Below are 19,052 nucleotides of genomic sequence, written 5' to 3'. Positions count from 1 at the left end.
TCTAGAGCTGAGCACCGATGGCAATCGGCAGTTTCGCGTACCCGGCCCAGGAGCACCCGCAAAGCCGGGCCGTGCTGGGGCCGCCCCGCTGTGGATCGCGGGGCCCGCCGGCCGCGCACGTCGGGGCGCTTCCCGCTGGCGTCGCCCCGGCCTGCGGATCAGGGGGAAACGAAGAGGGACGAATGAGGAGTAGGAGCCCTGAGGGGGCCCACTTAGGGAGGGGACGACTCTGGATATAACGTTTGTCCCCGCGCACGCACCTTTAGAGCTTGGAAGTGTGTGCGTGTGCGCCCTCGGGCGTGGACACAGCCAGAGCGGCGTTTATTCCACGCCAGCAAGGACACATGCACGCAGTCGTTTATCTTTTCTCTTAATTAACCAGAGATAGCTGGTTAATTAGGAGACGTCAGTTCCGCACGCAACTGTGGCATGAACAGGGAAAATGGGGCTGTCTGTCTCCGTTTCGGTGCTCGGGGTTGGGCATCACCCGCACGAGAGCGCGGGCTCTTTGTGGTGACCGGGAGCAGTTTCTCCGACGTGGTTGTGCTTGTGGGAGCCCGAGAGCAGGAGCGCACACGTCAGCGGGGACAGGCAGCTGTACCGTGCCCATCAAAATTGAGCCCAAACTGACCAGACAGAGAGCCTGAACTTGTGACCGCCCAACAGGGAAGGGAAAGGAGCATAAAAAACCGTCAGAGGTCGTCCGGCCCCGAAGCGGCGTGGAAAGCGCCGGAGGAGGGGAGATACGTGTGCGGAGAAAGGCAGAGGCTGTCAGGACAGCACCGCAGCGGGCTGCGCGCCCTGTCCTGCCCGGGGGAAACTGCTCCCGGCTCCCGCGCTCCGCGGGGCCGGTCCCGCCGCGGGCGCTGCCTCAGAACGCCCCGAGCGCGGACGCGCCATTTCAAACACCGGCGGCCCTGCGCAGCACCGCGCCGGGCGGGAGCTGCCCGCGGGAAAACACGGCGCGGATCCCCCGGCGCCGCCCACGCCATCCCGCCCGGGAATTGCCTGGCTAAGGAGGGGTCGGGCGGGGAGCGGGCCGCCGTCGGGGCGGGGAGGTGGGGACGGGGCAAAACGTGCCACGGGAACTCCGACGCCGCCCATCCCGGCCGCCCCCGACGGCTCCCTCGAGCGGGTCCCCGCCGGCTGCCGCCCCCACGGAGCGGGGGCGGAGCGCGGCGGGAGGGGCGGGGCGGGGCGGGGCCGGGGGCAGCGCGGCGACTCGGGGCGGGTGCCGATCCGGGGCGGTCCGAGCCGGGCTTTGCCGGGCGCCGTCTGTCGGCGGCCGCCCGGCCTCCGGCGGGAGCCAATCAGGGGGCGGCTGCCCGCACGTGGAGCCGAGGGGACTCAAGAGCGCCGCGGCCGCCGCTCACTCCCCCCGTGACGGGCGTCCCGGCGGCACCGGGCAGCGCCGCGGGGGCGTCCGCGCCGCCGCTCCCGCCCCGGCCCCACGGCTCGGCCCCGCTGCCGCCGCCATGAGCGGCCCCTACCCGGAGGAGAGCTGCGCCGAGCGCCCCGAGTGCAAAAGTAAATCGCCAACTTTGCTGTCCTCCTACTGCATCGACAGCATCCTGGGCCGGCGGAGCCCCTGCAAGGTGCGGCTGCTCGGTACCGCGCCCACCCTGCCCGCCATCTCTGCCCGTCCCGACACCGACAAGGCCGCGCAAGGTAAGCCCCGCCGTCCCATCCCGCTCGTCCCGTCCCTTTTCCCCGGCATCGGGCAGGCCCGGCTGTGTGTCCCCCATTCCCTGCACAGCCTGCGGCTCGGCTCCGGCCCCGCTCCCCGCCTGCACCGCACGGCCGGGCGCCGCCTCGAAGCTGCGGTCTCTGTTATCCCGTTACCGTGCTCGTTAGCGGCTGCTCTGCTGCCAGGAAGAGCAGCCAGAGCCGTGCCCGGAATTCGTCACAATTCTTTCCCTGGGGGTCGGGTACCGGCGCTTTAGGCTGCTCTTGCTTTCGATATAGGTGCAATTTTTAAAGCCAAAATAAATCGGTGTGAGATACGATCTGTGTGGGGGGAAAGCCTGGCCCGTTCGCATTAAAACCTGTAACGGGTTTCGGCGAGCGAGCTGGGGCCGCGCCCGGCAGCAGCCAGGGCAGTGATAACGGGCCGCCGGCAGCCGCCGCCCCCGGCCCCAAGTTGGGAGCAGCCCCCTCCGGAGCGGCGGGGAGCCCGGATGGGCAGCTCCCATGGGCGGCCTCGCTCCCGCTTTTCCCGGCGTACACTGGCGGGCGGGATTCTTTCCTCCAAAACCAAAACTAGACTTGGGGAGGGGGGGGAAGGTTATAGGAGGGGGGAACAAAACAAAACAAAAAAAAAGCCAGCGGAGGAATCCCGGGCTGCCGGGCGGGCGCAGTAGGACCAGCGCTGCCCCGCCATGTGGCATATGGTCCGGCGCTGACCGCTGTCGGAAACGTGCCGGCGCAGGCCCGGGGCTGTCAGAGCCTCCGCAGCCCGTCCCGGCCCTGAGCGGGACGCCGGGCTAGGCTCAGCGGCCGGGAGGAATTTCTTCCCAGGAATTGCTTTCTGGGAGCATCGGCGCGGGCCGGGGCCGGCCTGAGGGACGGGGTACTAGGAGGAAAATGGTGCACGAAGTATGCCTGAGGGACTGGACTCATGCCCTAGGCTCTGTTAACGCAGATCCTACTGACCGTGTCTCTCCTTCTCTCTTCCTTCCTTTCTTTCCTCCGCACCCTTCTCCCCGCCACGCCTGCCCGCTCCGTCCGATTGCTGCGGCCGTCTACGCCACTTTCATGGTTCAGGGTCTCCTAAGGCCAGTCCCCCGTTCGAACCGGCCGAGCTGCACCTTCCCCCCAAACTGCGCCGGCTTTACGGGCCGGGCGGGGGCCGGCTGCTGCCGCCGCGGGCGGCGGGGCCGCGGGGGGACCGGACGGAGGGGCGACCGGAGGGGGGCGCGGGCCCCGTGCCCGCTGCCGCCCCGTGGGACACGCTGAAGATCAGCCAGGCGCCCCAGGTCAGCATCAGCCGCAGCAAAAGCTACCGTGAAAACGCGCCCTTCGTAGCGCCGCCGCCCGCCCGGGACGAGCTGGGCAGCCCCGCCGCACACGTCGAGGAACGGCCGGGCCCTGCTGCACCGGCCGCGGAGGAGGAAGAGGAGGAAGAAGACGAAGAGATGCTGGAGGAGGAGGAGGATGAGGAGGAAGAGGAGCTGGAGGACGACGAGGAGGAGGAGCTGCTGGGCGAGGACGGCGGGGGGCTGCTGAAGGATGCCCGCCGAGGCGCCACCGCGGCCCCTGGGGCGGAGGGCGGGGATCTGTCCCCCAAGGAGGAGCTGCTGCTGCACCCCGAGGACGGCGAGGGCAAGGACGGCGAGGAGAGCGTCTGCCTCTCGGCCGGCAGCGACTCCGAGGAGGGGCTGCTCAAGAGGAAGCAGCGCCGCTATCGTACCACCTTCACTAGCTACCAGCTGGAGGAGCTGGAGAGGGCCTTCCAGAAAACCCACTACCCCGACGTCTTCACCAGGTACCGGCGCCGGGGCCCCGGCCGAGCGCGGAGTGAGCGAACCCCGGGGGGACGGGACGGAGCCGCAGTGTGCTGTACCCCCGCCTCCAAACCGCCCTCGGCGGTGAATCCTGCCTCGGGCACCTCCGGGCTGGAGGAGACGGGGAACAGGGCCAGGTTCAGGGGGGAGCCAAGGCGGCAGAGCCCGGGCAGGCCCGCCTGAAGGCCGCCGCCGGGCGCTATTTTTACCCGCTGCCCACCCCGCCTCTCCCCGCGGCCGCACCGGGATCGGTTACGCGCTGCTCGTGGGCTGGAGCCCGGCCCGGGGAAGCCCCGGCAGCGGCAGAGATCAAAGTGCCGCTGCCTAAATATAGCGGCCCGGCACGTCGGGGCCTCTTGGTGCCCGGAGTTGCCTCCAAGGAGCCCGGCGGGGCCCAGCCCGGCTCTGTCCATCCTTTCGGGGACATTTTCCCGTTGAAAATGGTGGTGGCGGGTTTGGCCAGCGGCTCCCTGCGGGAAGCGCAAGCAGGGAGAGAGGCTGCCAGCCCTCTCCTCGCGCTGACAGAAAATTGCAGCTCCCCACTCCCACCTTAAGACTAGAGGGGGATCAAGTCCCCAAAATCGCACTTTTTGATCCCGAAGACCCTCCCAGTTTCTCGTTTGTTTTGCCCAGGAGTTGGGGTTCGGGGCAGCGTTGGAACAGGAGTGTTTGCGGGGGCATTTTTTTCTCTGGACCTCGGAGCCGCGCATCCCCCGCGGCACTCACCTCGGGGCGCCGCCTGGCCCCGGCCCCGGGAGCGGCTGCCCGGGCTGTGTATGGACATACCGCACTTTTTTTCCTTTGTGTTTTTTTACGGCTTTGGGTTTTGCTCCAGGGCTTTTCACGCCCTGAGGGCGCGGGGCTCCGGCCGCGGTAGGGTCCCAGTTATGCTGGGAATGCTCCTCTCTGGGACACGGAGCTGATGAGCCATTTTCCAGTGCCTTAGTGTTTTTTCCGATTTACCTTAACTGTGGCAATGTGAACCTCCGTCTGGAGCTTCCCGGCTGCCGTCCCCTGCACGGCAGCTGCGACTGCAACTGGCCGAATTTGGGGAGCGGCGGGGAGGGAATGCCAAATCCCCGGAGTCCCAACAGGCGCCCAGCTCGGCGGTCCGGAGCCGGGCCGAGGGCGGCGACGGGCGGTGTCCGCCCGCGGCCCGGCCCCGCTCGCCTCGGGCACCGGGATTTCGGGCGCGGGCGATTGGAGGTGCCCCGGGCTGACGGCAGCGTCTGTGTCTCCCCCAGGGAGGAGCTGGCCATGAGGCTCGATCTGACAGAAGCCCGAGTGCAGGTGAGTGGCAGCGGCGGGACCGGGACCGGCGCATCCCTCGGTGGCGCCCAGGGGAAGGGTGGCCTGGCCCTCCTCGGCGGCGCCCCCGGCCTCGCCAGGGCCGAGCCATCGGCTGGCGAATCCCCGTGTGATTGAAACTCAGGGCTCCCGTTTCGGTTGTTAGAAACCCGCTCGGCCGCAAGTCGGGTATTTGGCTGCCATCAAATCTCCAATCGGGCTTCATAAAAGCCCACTTAGTGCTAGAACAAACAGGGCCATTTGAAGGCGAAATGTTGTTTGATTTCCTCTCCGCCTGCACGAGGAGCTGGCTAATGCTATTTGATTTCCCATTTTTGATAGCAATAAGCCTGCATTGATCTAATAGTGAGTGAGTGCAATGCTATTAAAGGTGTTTGCCGCCCCATACCAGAGTGCATTTCCCAACCCGGGTCTCATAACCAAAGAGACGATAAACATTGGGATGCCCTGATTGCCAACAGAAAACAGATGTCTCTGGGTTTGAAGCTGAGCAAATCACTTTACAGTTAAAATCGGGCGCTGATAAAGCATAATAAATTCCATATGGCTCATTTAATACACAACAGCTTCTTGCATTAGAGGGGCTAATGATGAGATTTGTCCCCTCCTTTCTGTTGACACATTTCTCCATTGTCAAACAGAGATGTGACAGCAAATCAGTATTTTCAGCTCAGGGGAACAAGTCGTGGGAAAGTTAAATAACTTTTTTAACAGAAAGACACCCCCTTTCTTTCTCCTCTATTCATGGCAGAAGATGTAATTAAGTGAATATGAATTATGAGAGTCCCTTCGTTTACCTTTGGGTCTACTCAGACTTATTAATTCAATAAGGGGGAATTGTAGTGAGGACAGCTTGCTAATTGAGTTTTAGTAGGGAGAGACGCTCCCTCCGTGCCAGGCTGTTGCCTTCTGCACGAACACAATGCCTCTTCATCGTGGGTACCCAGATAGGCGTGCGTGGAGATCAATTCCCGCTGAACAACTGTACGGAGAGACTCGCAGTGCTGCTGCCTTTCTGCCTTCCGGGAAGGAAGGGTCTCATACTGAGCTTACAAAGCCAAGCATAACAGGAAAAACTCTGCCCACCCCTGCCCCAAAAGATTTACAAACGTCTGTCTCTCAAATTCTCTGTCTGTAGGTGCGTGTGATGGCCCCACACTTGGTTATTAACGGAATATTTTATTTTCCTTTGAAATGCGGTTTATTTTCCTCTACCTCTCTCCTGCTTTAAGCAGTTTTATTTCACGATTTTTGCTTTGTGGGAGGGGTAAAAGAGAGAAAGTATGGCAGTGCCATGGCATCCTAACTTTCATAAAATAGATCTTAAAAGGGCAACCTTGAAATCTATATTTGCTGCTTGGTTGCCTCGGAAATTATTTCTTCGTTTCAGACATCAGTGAAATTACGAGTTTTTTCCCTCTCTTTAAATCTAAAAGGGAAAAAAAAAAACTACAATCCCCAAACTATATAATTTGTAAATATGGCCTTTAACGAAAAAAAAAAAAAAAAAAAAAAGTCGCGGTGTGGGTGTGAGTGCGGAATAATTCCCGCGTAGTCCTCTTGGGAAAACGTACTGCCGCTGCTCCAGCGCAGCGGGATCCGCTTCCCGCTCCGATATCTGCCCGCACCGCCGGCCTGCCGCAAAGATGTGCGGGGGTGTAGAACTGCTGCGCCCCTCCGGGAGCCAGGGCCCGCCACAGGGCCGGGGGTGTCACCGACAGCCGCGTGTCGGCCCCGGCGTGGGTCGGCGCAGCCCGGGGCTCAGCGGGCACCGACACACGTGGCCCCCGCGGGCCGGCCCCTTTCGGGGCGATCCCGCTTCGGGGGCGGCGGAGGAGCGGTGGCCGTCGGGCCGGTGCGGGGCTCCTGAGGGGCTCGCCGCTCCGGGGGCGCGGGCAGGCGTATTAAAACCGGTTTTTCTTTTGGCTTTCAGGTATGGTTCCAGAACCGTAGGGCTAAGTGGCGGAAGAGGGAAAAGGCTGGGGCTCAGACACACCCCCCAGGTTTGCCTTTCCCTGGTCCCCTGTCAGCAACTCACCCCCTCAGTCCATACCTTGATGCTAGTCCTTTCCCTCCTCATCACCCAGCTCTAGACTCCGCCTGGACCGCCGCCGCCGCCGCGGCCGCCGCCTTCCCCAGCCTGCCGCCGCCGCCCCCCGGCTCCGCGGCGCTGCCCCCCGGCGGGACCCCGCTCGGCCTCGGCACCTTCCTGGGCGCGGCCGTGTTCCGCCACCCCGCCTTCATCAGCCCCGCCTTCGGCAGGTACCGCCCGCGGCCGGCACCGGGCAGTGCTGGGGCTGTCCCGGGGCGGGGAGCGCGGCCCACGCGGGACCCGCCGCGCGCGGCCGCCCCGCCGTTCGAACTTGGAGCGCCGCGCAGCCAGCGCCCATTGGGCGCCGCGCGGGTCACGTGCTTCCGCCGCGGCCGCTCATTGGGCGGGGGCGGCTCCTCCGCCCGCCCCCCGCGCGGCCGCGGGTTCCCCGTGGGGGCGGCCGGGCCGCGGGAGCCCGGGCGGGGCAGGGCCCCCGAGGGACCGGCCCGCGGGAAGCGGCGCTCCCACGCCGAAACGAAACCCTTGCGTGGGTTTCCCTGCGTGCGCGCGTGGCCTCTGCTTCGCTCGGGGCGGGGGCTGCTGGTATTTGGCCGGTCGGGATGAGCAGAAGCCGCGCCATCCCGGGTGCCGTGAGCCGCTCCGGCCGCGGGGGGATCGTCACGGGCGGATTTTTGGCCGCGGGCATGCGTGGGGCTGAGCTGCTCCCACGGGTTCGCGTCGGGACGAGCTCCCGCGGGAGCCGCGGAGAGACCGCGGGCCGAGTGCGGGGAGCGCCGGGCGGCCCCGGCAGCGCTGCTGGGAGCCGGGGCAGGCGGAGGGCGGACGGGTCCGGGTAACGGGGAGAGCGAGCGCTGCCTGCCCAGGACCGGGGACATCCCCTCGCACATCCGCCGGCTGCAGCCCCCGGCCACCGCCGCCTTGACTGCGGCAAGTCTGGGAGGACCACGCTCAGCGATTTTTCCTCCCTTTTTTTTTTTTTCTCCCGAAAAAATCTTTCGCTTGCCCGCCGTCGGGTATTTCTAGCGAGTCTCTGTCCCCACGCGTCCGCGCTTGGCGGGAAGGAGGCGACCGGGGCCGTGCGGGCTGGCGGTCCCCGGCGCGGCGGTGACGGCCGTCTGTGCTTCCCTTGCAGGCTCTTTTCCACCATGTCCCCCCTGGGCAGCGCCTCCAGCGCCGCGGCCCTGCTGCGGCAGCCGGCGCCGGCCGCCGAGGGCGCGGTGGGCTCGGCGGGGCTGGGGGACCCGGCCAGTGCCGCCGCCGACCGGCGGGCGTCCAGCATCGCCGCCCTGCGGCTGAAGGCCAAGGAACACGCCGCCCAGCTCACCCAGCTCAACATCCTCCCCGGGAACAGCACGGGGAAAGAGGTGTGCTAAGGCACGGCTGCCGTCCGCGGGGTGCGGGTTAGGGGTTTTTTTTTAAGGGGGAGAGAAAAAAGAGGGAGAGAAGAGGAGAGTAAATACGCGAATCAATAAAGGTCACCTCAGACAGCATGAATCAAGACCAAACGGGGGGAAAAATAATAATGATTTTTTTAAAAACAGAGGACCAGCAGCTGAGACTGTAGTAGGTCCTCAAGATAGGAACTTGGGGAAAGTGAATGCCTCTCGCATCAGCCCTCACATGAGTGAAATGACGCTTAAAACTTCCTGAATAAGTAACTCCTTGGCTGGTACATTTCTTAAATGTACGGCATGTCCGTTTCCTCTATGAACATAAGGGGGGAAAAAGTAAAAAAAAAAAAAAAAAAAAGAAAAAAAAAAGAAAAAACCGAATAAAAGTTACTATATATTAGCGTTTCGTACACTAAATATTTTTCCTTCTGTTTATCTGGCAAGTAAAAAAAAAAAGAAAGAAATATAATTGTAATTAAGAAAGTGAAACAACAATAGAGAAGCTAAGAGAGGGGGAAAGTTACCCACACCTTCTTAAAATAGCATCCTAGGATACGTTGGTCAGTTAGAAGCGCTGGAGAACTATTTTACATGTTGCAACGAGCTGCATATGCTAACCAAGGATGCTGACAGTGCAAACTGAAAGTAAATTTGATGCTGTAAGATAACCAGTGCACTTAGGGGAAAGGGTATATCTTTTTCTTGTTATATTCTTTATCACTACACCAACCAAGGTTTTTATATCAAACCAAAGCGAAATACACTGCTAGAATATGGACTGTTTAAGTCACTAAACTGTGATTATTAATTCTGTACATACCATTGTTATAAAAAAAGAACAGAGCTTTGTATATTTGAAAAGTTATAAAACAATTGCACTCAGTGTAGTGTTGTAAAAGTTTGTCATTCTGTAGATTCTTACTGTGTTGTAGATATAATAGGGTTCCTAGACAAATATTTATGTACAAACTCTTTATTTAACTTATTAACTGTAGAGGTTTCTGAAACCCTCAAGAGGCGATGGTACAGTACTTTTTCGTGTAATGTCATTATTGTTAACACTTTTCCTTGCTATCCGGTGGAGAAGTGCCACGTTCAGAAAATAAACAAAAATATATGTTTAACAAAAAAAAAAAAAAAAAAAAAAAAAAAAAAAAAATCACAAGAAAAGCAAAAAGCCCTGTCCTTGTGGGGGCTGCGGGGCCGGGCTGAGCCCCGCCAGCCTCAGCGCCGGGGACCCCCCCGCGGGGTCTGGGTGGGCGCGGGTCGCTGTGCCGGGGCGCGGCCAGAGCTCAGGCGTGGCAGCCCCGTTTGCGAGGGGATCCGCGGATCGCGGGGCGGGCTGGGGCACCCACGGCCGCGCCTGTCCGCGCTCTGTCCCGGCACCGTGGCTGTCCCCGCACTGCCCAGCCCAGCCCGGCGTGCTCTGGGCCGCCTCTCGGTGCCGCACCGCGGGAGCCGCCCCAGCTCCCGGCGCTCGCCGGGCGGGGACGGGCAGCCCCCGGCTCCGCCGCTGCCGAAAGTCGGGAGCGGGGGAGAGAATCTGGACTTTTGGGGAACGCTTGGCCGCCCCTGCACTTTTGGGGCTGCAAAAGTTTCTCCGCGCTTGCCCCTTCGGAGGTGAACTTCCGTTTCTTCCGTCTTCTTTTATTACTCCCCGGGTGGTTTTCTTCCTCCTCCTTTTTTTTTTTTTCTTTTTTTTTTTTTTTTTTTTTAATTGTTTTTGGGTTTCTTGGGGGCCGTGTTTTGGTTTTTTGTTTGTTTGTTCGTTTTTGGGCGCAGCGGTCCCGTCTGCCTCTTCCCCGGGGCAGGGGCCGAAATGCGGGAAGCCCCGGCCGCGCTCCCCGCGCTCCTCCCCGGCCGTGGTGACTCCTGGTCCCTCCCGAACAAGCCCCGGCCCCCGCACGGGCGGTCGGAGCGCCGGGGCTGTGGGGTTCTTTTTTTGGGTGATTTGGTCCAATCTCGGCAGCGCTCCACAACGACGGGCCGGGGCCGGAGCCGAGCCCAAGGGCACCCCGAGGCAGCCCGGCCCAGCGGGCGGCTCCGGGGGCGACCCCGGCTCCGGGAAGAACCGGCCGGGAAGCGCCGCTGGAGCGAGCACCGCGCGTGGGAGCCCGCCGCGACCCTTCCCCGCAGCTCCCCCCTCCACTCACGGCATTTCAGATCCCACACCCCCAACCCCGCCCGCCCCCAGCCGTATTTTTGAGTTCTAAAACCCACCATAGGCACGAAAAAAAAATTTATGGGAAAAATAAGGCTTGTTCCTTGGACGTTATTAACAGTGCAGCCTGAAATATACATTTTTGCCTCAAAGAAAAGGGAATCATTATCAAGCCATTAGGCATTAAGAAATGTCATTCAGTCATTTTTATTCATTCTGCTGAAATCTTCGTAAAAGCCCGAATCATACTTCTGCAAGCAGCAATTTTGTTAATCCAGGGGGTTATTACTCTGGTCCCTTATTAGGATCTATACTGCTGCCAAGCAATCCTATAACCTTCTCAAAAGAAGTTTACCTCCGTGTTATAAAACCAGTAGTGGTATTTATACTGTGCAATAATTAGTGTATTACCTGAATCCACTAACAGGTTCATTTTATCTCCGCACAAAACCCCTAGTCTGCTTATAGAAAGCTTGTGCCTCCTTTGGTGCTGTTAAAGTGGTGAAAGAGTGAATGAAGGCTGGTAGCACTTTCTCCTTTCGCCGTGCCTTAATTCCCATCTCTTTTTGCTCTCATCCAATTAGTGCAGTGTATTAAGCGGTTTATCATCTCATAGTCAGCTATTGAGAGAAACAAGGCGAACACTTTGCAATAGAGCCTGCTCTCCTTTGACACCCTCAGGTACTTACATATTCCACTGTGCTATGAATAATAGAGGAAGAATAGAGCGCTAATTCCCTCATCAAAGAATGCCTTGTCTGCTGCTTTGCTCAACAACACCATTCTGATCAAAAGAAAAGCAATAAAGCTTAGCATAACAAAACGAAACCTACTTATTAGCTTAGTGGTTAAATTAATGCAGAGCCGCTGCTATTCAAAACCAAGGTTTGAAAACAGCCTCCAACAACCTGATAATGCTGCCTTCGGGATGAAGGAATTTTAATCTGAAATTTGAAGCTGGCACAGATGAGTTAATCTATTAAACTGCTATAAGGAGGGTGCGGGAGAACTATTCAATTAAGGCACATTTAAGGTGCCCTGCAGAAGACGGGGATGGATTCGAAGGGGAAGATGTGCTCCGCTTCGGCCTTAGAAAACTGCCTTTGGCGGCGAAAAGAGGGATTTTGGCACAGCAGCAACTGTGTTTGTGGATGGGAATTCTTTTTCATATCGCATATGTCATCAGCGAAACCTGGCCATCGGCTCCATATATCAACACTCCTCTTCCCCAACTGCAAATAAATACAAATAAACACAAACCTTAATTTTAACAGCACGGGTGGGGGAGGGGGATATTGAGGAGGAAAAGGAAGGGAAGGCGATTCAGGCCAGACCAGCCTCAGAATGCAAACCTCCGAACTTTAGTTTTCCCAAATTTACAGCGCAGCGTTTACCAGCTCCATTTAATATTAAATGCTATAAAGATGATTTTGCATTTCCCAGCCTTTTTGAGGGGCCAAGACGAGGCACGGTGCCCAGAGCTGATTAGAGAGGGAGAGGGGAGGGGAAAAAAAATCCGGTTTACTCCCTGCCAAGACTTCAGCTCTGATCTGACCAGCTTTGCTGAGAGGAATCAAAAAAAGCCTCCATTCGGGGTAAAAGCCCTCATTTCCCATCCTCAGCCCCCCCGGACTGTGGCTGGCCGGGACTCCGGGGCTGTGCCACTCACGGCTCCTCCGCCTCGGTGTGTGGGGGAACAGCCCCTTGCAGGGCCACTCTGTGCTGCTGCACCCTACACAGTCATTCCACAACACTCTCATTTAATCTAAACATCCCTAAACTTGCAAATTAACAGGCTCTTCAGCTGTAATTATACAGATACATACACGTGCCACAGGGTCAGGTTACGCCATATCTATCCATTTTATTTGTATACCTAATGTTTGGAGGAGAAGGTCACACTTTTCACGTTCCTAAGGCATTCTACCCAGTAGAATCAGTATATATCAGTAATAGCTTCATAATCTTAATTGGGCTGGACACAAAAAATCTAAAAATGCCTGCATGGAATTACAAGAAACCAGGATCTTTTGAAGTTCTGTAACTTCAGTATGGCATCTTGGCAGTAACACCTTCTTTCCAAGACAAAGACTCCAAATAAAGTCTGTTTTACAGTACTAAACCCAACTAAACATATTGGGAAGGATCAATAGCTCACCAGGGTGGGACAACACCTGCACAACACCAGAGACTGCATAGATTCCATTTCTCACTGTAGTGATTCCATGTGAGCAGAAATGAAAGGGTTTGGTTCCAAAAGTTGCTAGGAAGATGACTGGGTATTTAGGCATATTCAAACTGACACTACCCATACTGACACACAGCTTCTCCCAAATGCCACTCTGGGGACAAATGAATGTCATAAAATACTCTGAACACAGACACATGAATCTTACAGTGCCCAACATGTTCATGCTGATTCTCTTACTTTTACTTCAAGCTCCCTTTGTTAATGGCTGCTCATCCTAAAAACAGACACACAAGCAATTCTGTAAGACCAGGAGAAATCCAGAGCAATATGACCTAGCATGGACTATTTTCAATCATCAGATCGTAGAATCAAATTATCTTTTACTAGAAAACTTTATTTGTTTTTCCTTCAAGTGTGAAAAAACTTTACATTTTACACTGTTTAAGATTTAAAAGCAATTTTTATAACCTTACATTAATATATCACATTGCAAACTAAACAGTGAACAGAGTACAACAATATTTTGTGTACAAAAGCATGTACCCAAATTTATTCTCTTGTCATATCTGCTTGTCATTTTATTAGAAGTAAATGAAAAATACAATGTTTGTGAAAACTGTAAAATCTCCAACACAGTAATTATTACAGAACAGTAACTATGATTTTCTGTTTTCCATTCCCCTGTTACTGGTTACAATGCCATCCCAAAAATATTTTTCCCTATCGATTGCTTACTTTCAAATACTTAGAAATTAAACACATTTATATCCTCTGTATGAGTGAAATGGGTTTTGTTCATGTGCATGTCTTTACATCCACACAGAAATCTTCAACTTGGCAAAATGCTATGCTTAAAGATGCTTGGAAAGACTGCTAATAAAAGAATGGTCCCTATTTTTAGCACCTCCAGGTTTCAGTTCTTTAATGAATTTCAAAGTAAAGAGTCCCTACCCCTGTTCAGAAGGTAATAAGACATTTAAATGCATTTAGGTTTAGTATTGTTTTTAATTGGTATGTTTATGATCAGGAAGAAGATAAACCGTGAAAAGGCAAAACATTAGTGCTCCTACTGAGACCTCTACTAACCTCTCTTCCTGAGAGCACCTCTAGTAAATACCCTGGAGCAAAGTCTAGGATCACTTACATTCCAGCAACTCTCACTGGGAATTATCCAATTAAAGCAGCAATTCCCCCACCCCCTTTTCCCTCATAGGTCTAAATACACAACAAAAAATATTGCAAAAATCAACTACTCCATATTTTAATAACCCTAGTTTCTCAATGAAGAAAAAGAAGGAAGATAAAAACACCTTGAATACTTGATATCCATGAGAATCATACATCCTGTTTTCATCTCCCATTTTTCCTCCTCTAAAGAGACAAGATTATTAAAACATCATTGTAAATACTGAAATAGAATATTGCTGAAGAGACCATTACTGATAAACAAGGGACTAGCCTCCCTCCATTTTTAGTCAATCTCTGTCTTTCATTACTGGACTCTCCCACAGATCTATCTTCCAATACTGACGGTGAAGAGTTTGCCAAGGTTCACTTCTGAGTAGCCACTCATGGACAGGCATTTGTCTACGGTGCTCTTCAGTCTTTTGTAGGCCTCAGAGACTTCCCGCCTGAGTTGCTTCTTCTTCAAATACTCTAGAAGAACAAAGAGGAAAAACCCAAAACACAGAGAGGGATTAAATGACCACAAAAAGACAGGATTTTTACATTCATTACACTATGAATCGAAGTATTTTAAAGCAAGGTGAATGTTGTAGTTAGCAAAGAGCACATTTGTAGCAAGCTATCCCACAGTCTGCTGCATTCCCTGCCTTTCCTGCACGAGCTGTGATGAACCTTGGCCATGGAGCCAAGGCTGAAGCTCCCTCAGCCCCACCAGCATGGGAGCAGTGGGAAAAACTGGCAAGAGCCACCCCTAGTCCAGTTTTGTCATCTAGCTGGACTGAAATGGGAGTTCACTGTCAGAGAAAGTAAACAATAGCTGGGCTGGGTCTGAAAGGATCTCATTTAAAAGGAGTAGGTGCTTTAACTTGGTGAGAACTATCCAGAGATCCCAGGGGTTGAAAAGTAGGGAGAGATTCTGCCCCAGGGTGGCTTCAGAAGTGAAGGAGATTCATGTCCCTCATCCCTGCTGTTAATACTGGCACTGGCACAACCTGGGTCAGACTCATCACCAGTCTTGTGAGTTCTCACATGCACCTTGCGTGCAGGATAGGAATTGTGATCCTCAGCACTATGGAGGCACTGGAAGGAAAAGGGAAGTAGCATAAACAAGGAGAATTCCATGTTACTGTACCCTAAAATGCAGAGAAGATACTCAGTATCTCAACCAGGAGATGTCAGGTTCTCCTGACACATGAATGAAGAGACTCCCAAATGCTTGGTAAGAGATGTCTGGAGAACATGACATTTATTCACCTGTACCTTCATGTGTGTGCAAAGTCATGTGCATGAGTCTGTACATATTTCAGCAGCAAAGACCAAGCTGTTCTATTTCTGTTGGGGTTTTTTCCCCAACTTTTCTGCCATTAAAATAACAGACCCAAGGGATTTTATTTGGGTGATTGTCCAGCTTTTCCTTTATAAAAGCTGTGAACAAAGACTAAAAGAGCAAAATATTCCACTACTCCATTATACAGCAATGCCAAGTGGATGCAGATCCAGTACAGTTCTGCTCCTACTTTCCGACCAACTCCACATTCTAGGAACACCAGCTCCTATTGTTCCTGCAGTTACACCCCAGAACACTGGAGAGCACAAGCACTGCAGAACAAGGTGGCCTCCCAGGCAGGTTCTCTGCTTTTAGACTGGAGGGACTCCACGTCCAGCAGGACTAGGAGAGCACAGCACAGGTACTTGCAGGTCAAGATTTGCAGCCACTGTGGTGCAGGATAAAGCCTGTGTCTTGTGAGCAACCAACACCATCCTTCTATTGCTCATTAGCTTTGCCTCACTTTTCCCTGGCACCTTCACAGCCCTCTCTGTCCTTTGAGTACATAACAGAGGAAACTCCATCCCCTCTCAATCAGCTTTTAGTCTACAGCACAAGTTAAGATGATAAACCAATTGTCTCTAAAAACAGTGAAGTTTATTTAAGAAAACATTTTTAGGGAGAGGTTTTTTGAGTCATCTCTGTGATGTGACTGAGATGAAGGTGTCCCATCAGACAGCTTCATCTCAGCAGCCAAGGACTGCTACATGAGCAGATGGCAGGGATGGGAGGCACAGTGACTGGAAAGGCTATTACAATTTTGAGGTTTGTGACTTCCTCCTCCCTGAGGATTTACAAATATTTCTTCAGAGCCTCAGATGTTGTAGCATGAGCTCAGCAGACTAGCTCTGGATACAATACAAACAGCAATGTTTTACTGAGAAATTGCCACCTGCTTAGGTTTTCCATGTTACTCACAAAGTTCCACTGAAGTTAACTGCTTTGCATGAAGCTATCAACTCTTTAAAAATTAAATAAAAAATTTCAATTAATGATGCCTGAGTAAGTGAATATTGATTAAAAGCATTTTGATAAGCACTTTTCATGCATTGTTGTGAAGAAGTTATGTGTTATGTCAGGGCAGTAAGCAAACAGAGGAAGATGCCTTGTTGAAGATACCACATTTTTACTGTTACACAGATAGTAATGACTAAAAGTTTATTAGCAGAATTGGATTTTCCTTAAACTACAATACAACAAAAGCTTGATTATGTGAATCTACTCATTAACAGTCTGAAGTCACTATGGCATAAACACATTTAACTATTCTGAAAGTATTTGATATAGGGTTACATTAAACGAACCTTGAAAATTGTTTTAACCACATCCATAAAAACACCAATCCCACTTTGCCACAAACTGAGCTCTCACTTGTTTATGTATTTTTGCAAGTGAGCCCACAGTAAGTGGGCTCACTTGCAACTGCTCACATTAGCCAAACCATGATCTTTTGACCAAGAACTGTGGACAACTCCATCCTTATACCTCGAAACTAGGCCAAAATAGTTTAAAGCTTCCTGGAGCTCAGGAGGGATCAAGGTAATACATCAATGTGAACAGCTGGCACATGTGAACAGAGCAGGAAGGCACATTAATCATTAGAACATTGAGGCAAACAATACAGGGCTGAAAGTAGGGAACAGAAATACAGGCCCGTGTACAGCTCCAATTCAGGATTCAGGGCTCCAGCCATACCACTAACAGAGCTCCCAGCTCCCCCCAACATTAAATCTAAACTCCAGTTTTACGCAATAACCTTTCTGACAGTATGCTTCAAACATTTCTTAGATGCAATTACCCTTGTAGAGTCAGGCAGGAAAGGGTGGACTGAAAAGAAAAAAAGAAAAGGAGAAATATGAGGGGCCTCGTTGAAGTAATGAGGCCAATTTTAAGTTTCAATTATAAGAGAATGGGAGCCAGGAGCTCTGGGAGGAGAGGCAGGCAGGGCTGTGTCTGCAGCACCATGCATTTGAATGACACAAGTGCATCTGATGACTGGGGAGAAGAGATTTAAAGAACTGTAGTAATACAGAGCAGGGGAAGATGAGAGAGGACACAGCTCCTGATGTGTTTACCTCCTTTGCTGATGGGATATTGACTTTTCCCACCAGGTTGGTTAGAAAGGGGACTATTTACGCTGCCACACAGCAGAGTAAGAATGACAACTGGCATCACTCTGTGCTCCTCTGAGTAAAAGACAACTGTGACCGTCGTATATCACACAGCCAGTCAATACCTTTGAGTTACCCCACCATCCAACTTAGAGATGCATATAAAAGCTCCTACTTTCTTCCAAATGAGAATTTAATCAATAACATGCCTAAGGCTTTCTGAAAACTAAGCTATACAAACTGACTGAAATTGCCTTTTAGTACTCACATTCTGAAATAGTTCTACCCATTATCACCCCATCATTGTTTTAGAAACATCCAAGTTCAGTGGCAATGAGCAATTTTTAAAATGACCACTGCTGCAGAATGTATACATGGCTATACATAATGAGATATATTTCTATACATGCAAAGCATACAAAAGACATTATTAAAAAAATATAAAATAAGAAATGCAGTTATTTTAATAGAAATAAATAAAAAATGTGCTTCTGACTGTATGCAAGTAAAATTCAGGTACTGTATTTTCTAAAGTTAGTAAACCACTGACTGGTAAATACTACAGAATCATATCACCAAGCATGCAGGTAATCCCTCCTTCCACCTCCCAAAATAACTGCCCCCCATTCCCGTCACAAAACACAGTCTGAACTTTTGGATATCCTGTCAAATTTAGTACCCATCCAAGTCCTTGTTTAGCTACCTAGGGATATTTTTATATTATTAAGGACAAAAAAAAAAATTTAAAAATTTTTAAAGGTTCCTGAAATCCATTTACCCTATGCTGTTCAGATGTTGGAAACAAGAATGGAGATATTTGGAGGTGACCTATACCTAACTGCATGCTTTCAATTTATTGCAATTTCTCTTAATTTCTATTAAAATAATGCTGAGTAACCTGATAGCCATGATGAAGAACTTTAATTTTCGGATTCCCTAAAATGTGGCTCAGGTAAAGTCTTCCGATTTTTTTCTTCCTGATTGGACAACTGAACTGTGTCAACTATTAAATTTCTCTCCCCCAATTATTCTGTTGATAGCCTCCTCTTCAGAGTGAGTAGCTTTCTCACTCAGAGTGAGAATTAAAAATATATCACATTCCTTTGTATTTGTCTGCATGTATCTTCACCAGGTACATGAGAAACAACATAGCTGCCTATGAGCATAGTGCCAAAATGTTGGTTTGTCTGGGAATGCACAAAACCCCCTGCAGAGCATCATTTATGTAAAGCATGTCTCTATCACACTTTTATTTAAGGAGTTAAAGAACATACTAAATTAGTTCCTGAATTTTTTACATCGCCTACTGGTTATTGTATTTTAATTACAGCAAGCTTAGACACACAGGCAGCAGTCTCTGTTCCAAATATCTGTGTTTCATTTATTTCTGTGCAAAGGTAGCAAACAACAGTCAGTCATAATTGGTTCTGTCAGATGTTTTACAGTCAGTCATAATTGTCTCTGTCTAGAGGTGTGTCAATTTACTGCAAGTTAAATAAATATCCTGTCTATTATGATATCAGGTTATGTAAGCCATTTTTTTTAATTGCATGGGTTCCCCTTTCATAATCCACAGCACCCCTATTTATACTGTTAACCTTAACTTTGTCGTTTATGGAATGTCAATGAAAAAAGTCAACAGCAATTTAATGAACAGACGTGGAAGCCTCTAACACAGTTGCTTTTTTATTTCTAATCAAATACAATCAAATTCGGCTATAAAGCAATTAAATTATTCCGTCATGACACTGCTGTCCTCAAACATCTATCAGCAATGCCAGTTCATTGGTCTAAAGAAGGAAATTTACTAACCCAAGTCTTA

General features: G+C 52.3%; 2 protein-coding genes across 3 annotated transcripts in view; one reads left to right on the top strand and one right to left on the bottom strand.

Annotated features, from left to right (window-relative positions):
- The first annotated feature begins 1,336 nt into the window (after window positions 1-1,336).
- Window positions 1,337-8,580, top strand: ARX (aristaless related homeobox). The gene is made up of 5 exons (XM_002195148.7): window positions 1,337-1,668; window positions 2,764-3,484; window positions 4,748-4,793; window positions 6,745-7,073; window positions 7,997-8,580. The coding sequence occupies exons 1-5, from the start codon at window positions 1,476-1,478 to the stop codon at window positions 8,235-8,237; spliced, it is 1,530 nt and encodes a 509-aa protein (XP_002195184.3). The 5' UTR covers window positions 1,337-1,475; the 3' UTR covers window positions 8,238-8,580.
- Window positions 8,581-12,980: 4,400 nt separating this feature from the next.
- POLA1 (DNA polymerase alpha 1, catalytic subunit) overlaps window positions 12,981-19,052 on the bottom strand; it is a 181,649-nt gene continuing 175,577 nt past the window's right edge. For both annotated transcript variants that reach the window (XM_030282374.4, XM_030282381.4), the window contains exon 37: window positions 12,981-14,263. In XM_030282374.4, coding sequence (XP_030138234.4) covers window positions 14,121-14,263 — 143 coding nt within the window. In that variant the 3' untranslated portion in view covers window positions 12,981-14,120. The remainder of the gene's footprint in view (window positions 14,264-19,052) is intronic.

The sequence above is a fragment of the Taeniopygia guttata genome, chromosome 1, assembly GCF_048771995.1.
Source record: "Taeniopygia guttata chromosome 1, bTaeGut7.mat, whole genome shotgun sequence".
Taxonomy (NCBI): domain Eukaryota; kingdom Metazoa; phylum Chordata; class Aves; order Passeriformes; family Estrildidae; genus Taeniopygia; species Taeniopygia guttata.
The sequence above is the reverse complement of the archived record's forward strand: the minus strand, read 5'-3'. Positions and strand labels throughout refer to the sequence as shown.

Coding starts and splice junctions, on each gene's coding strand:
- ARX (XM_002195148.7), top strand. CDS start 1,476: ATGAGCGGCCCCTACCCGGAGGAGAGCTGCGCCGAGCGCCCCGAGTGC. Junction 1,669..2,763: donor CACCGACAAGGCCGCGCAAG/GTAAGCCCCGCC, acceptor TTCATGGTTCAG/GGTCTCCTAAGGCCAGTCCC. Junction 4,794..6,744: donor TGACAGAAGCCCGAGTGCAG/GTGAGTGGCAGC, acceptor TTTGGCTTTCAG/GTATGGTTCCAGAACCGTAG.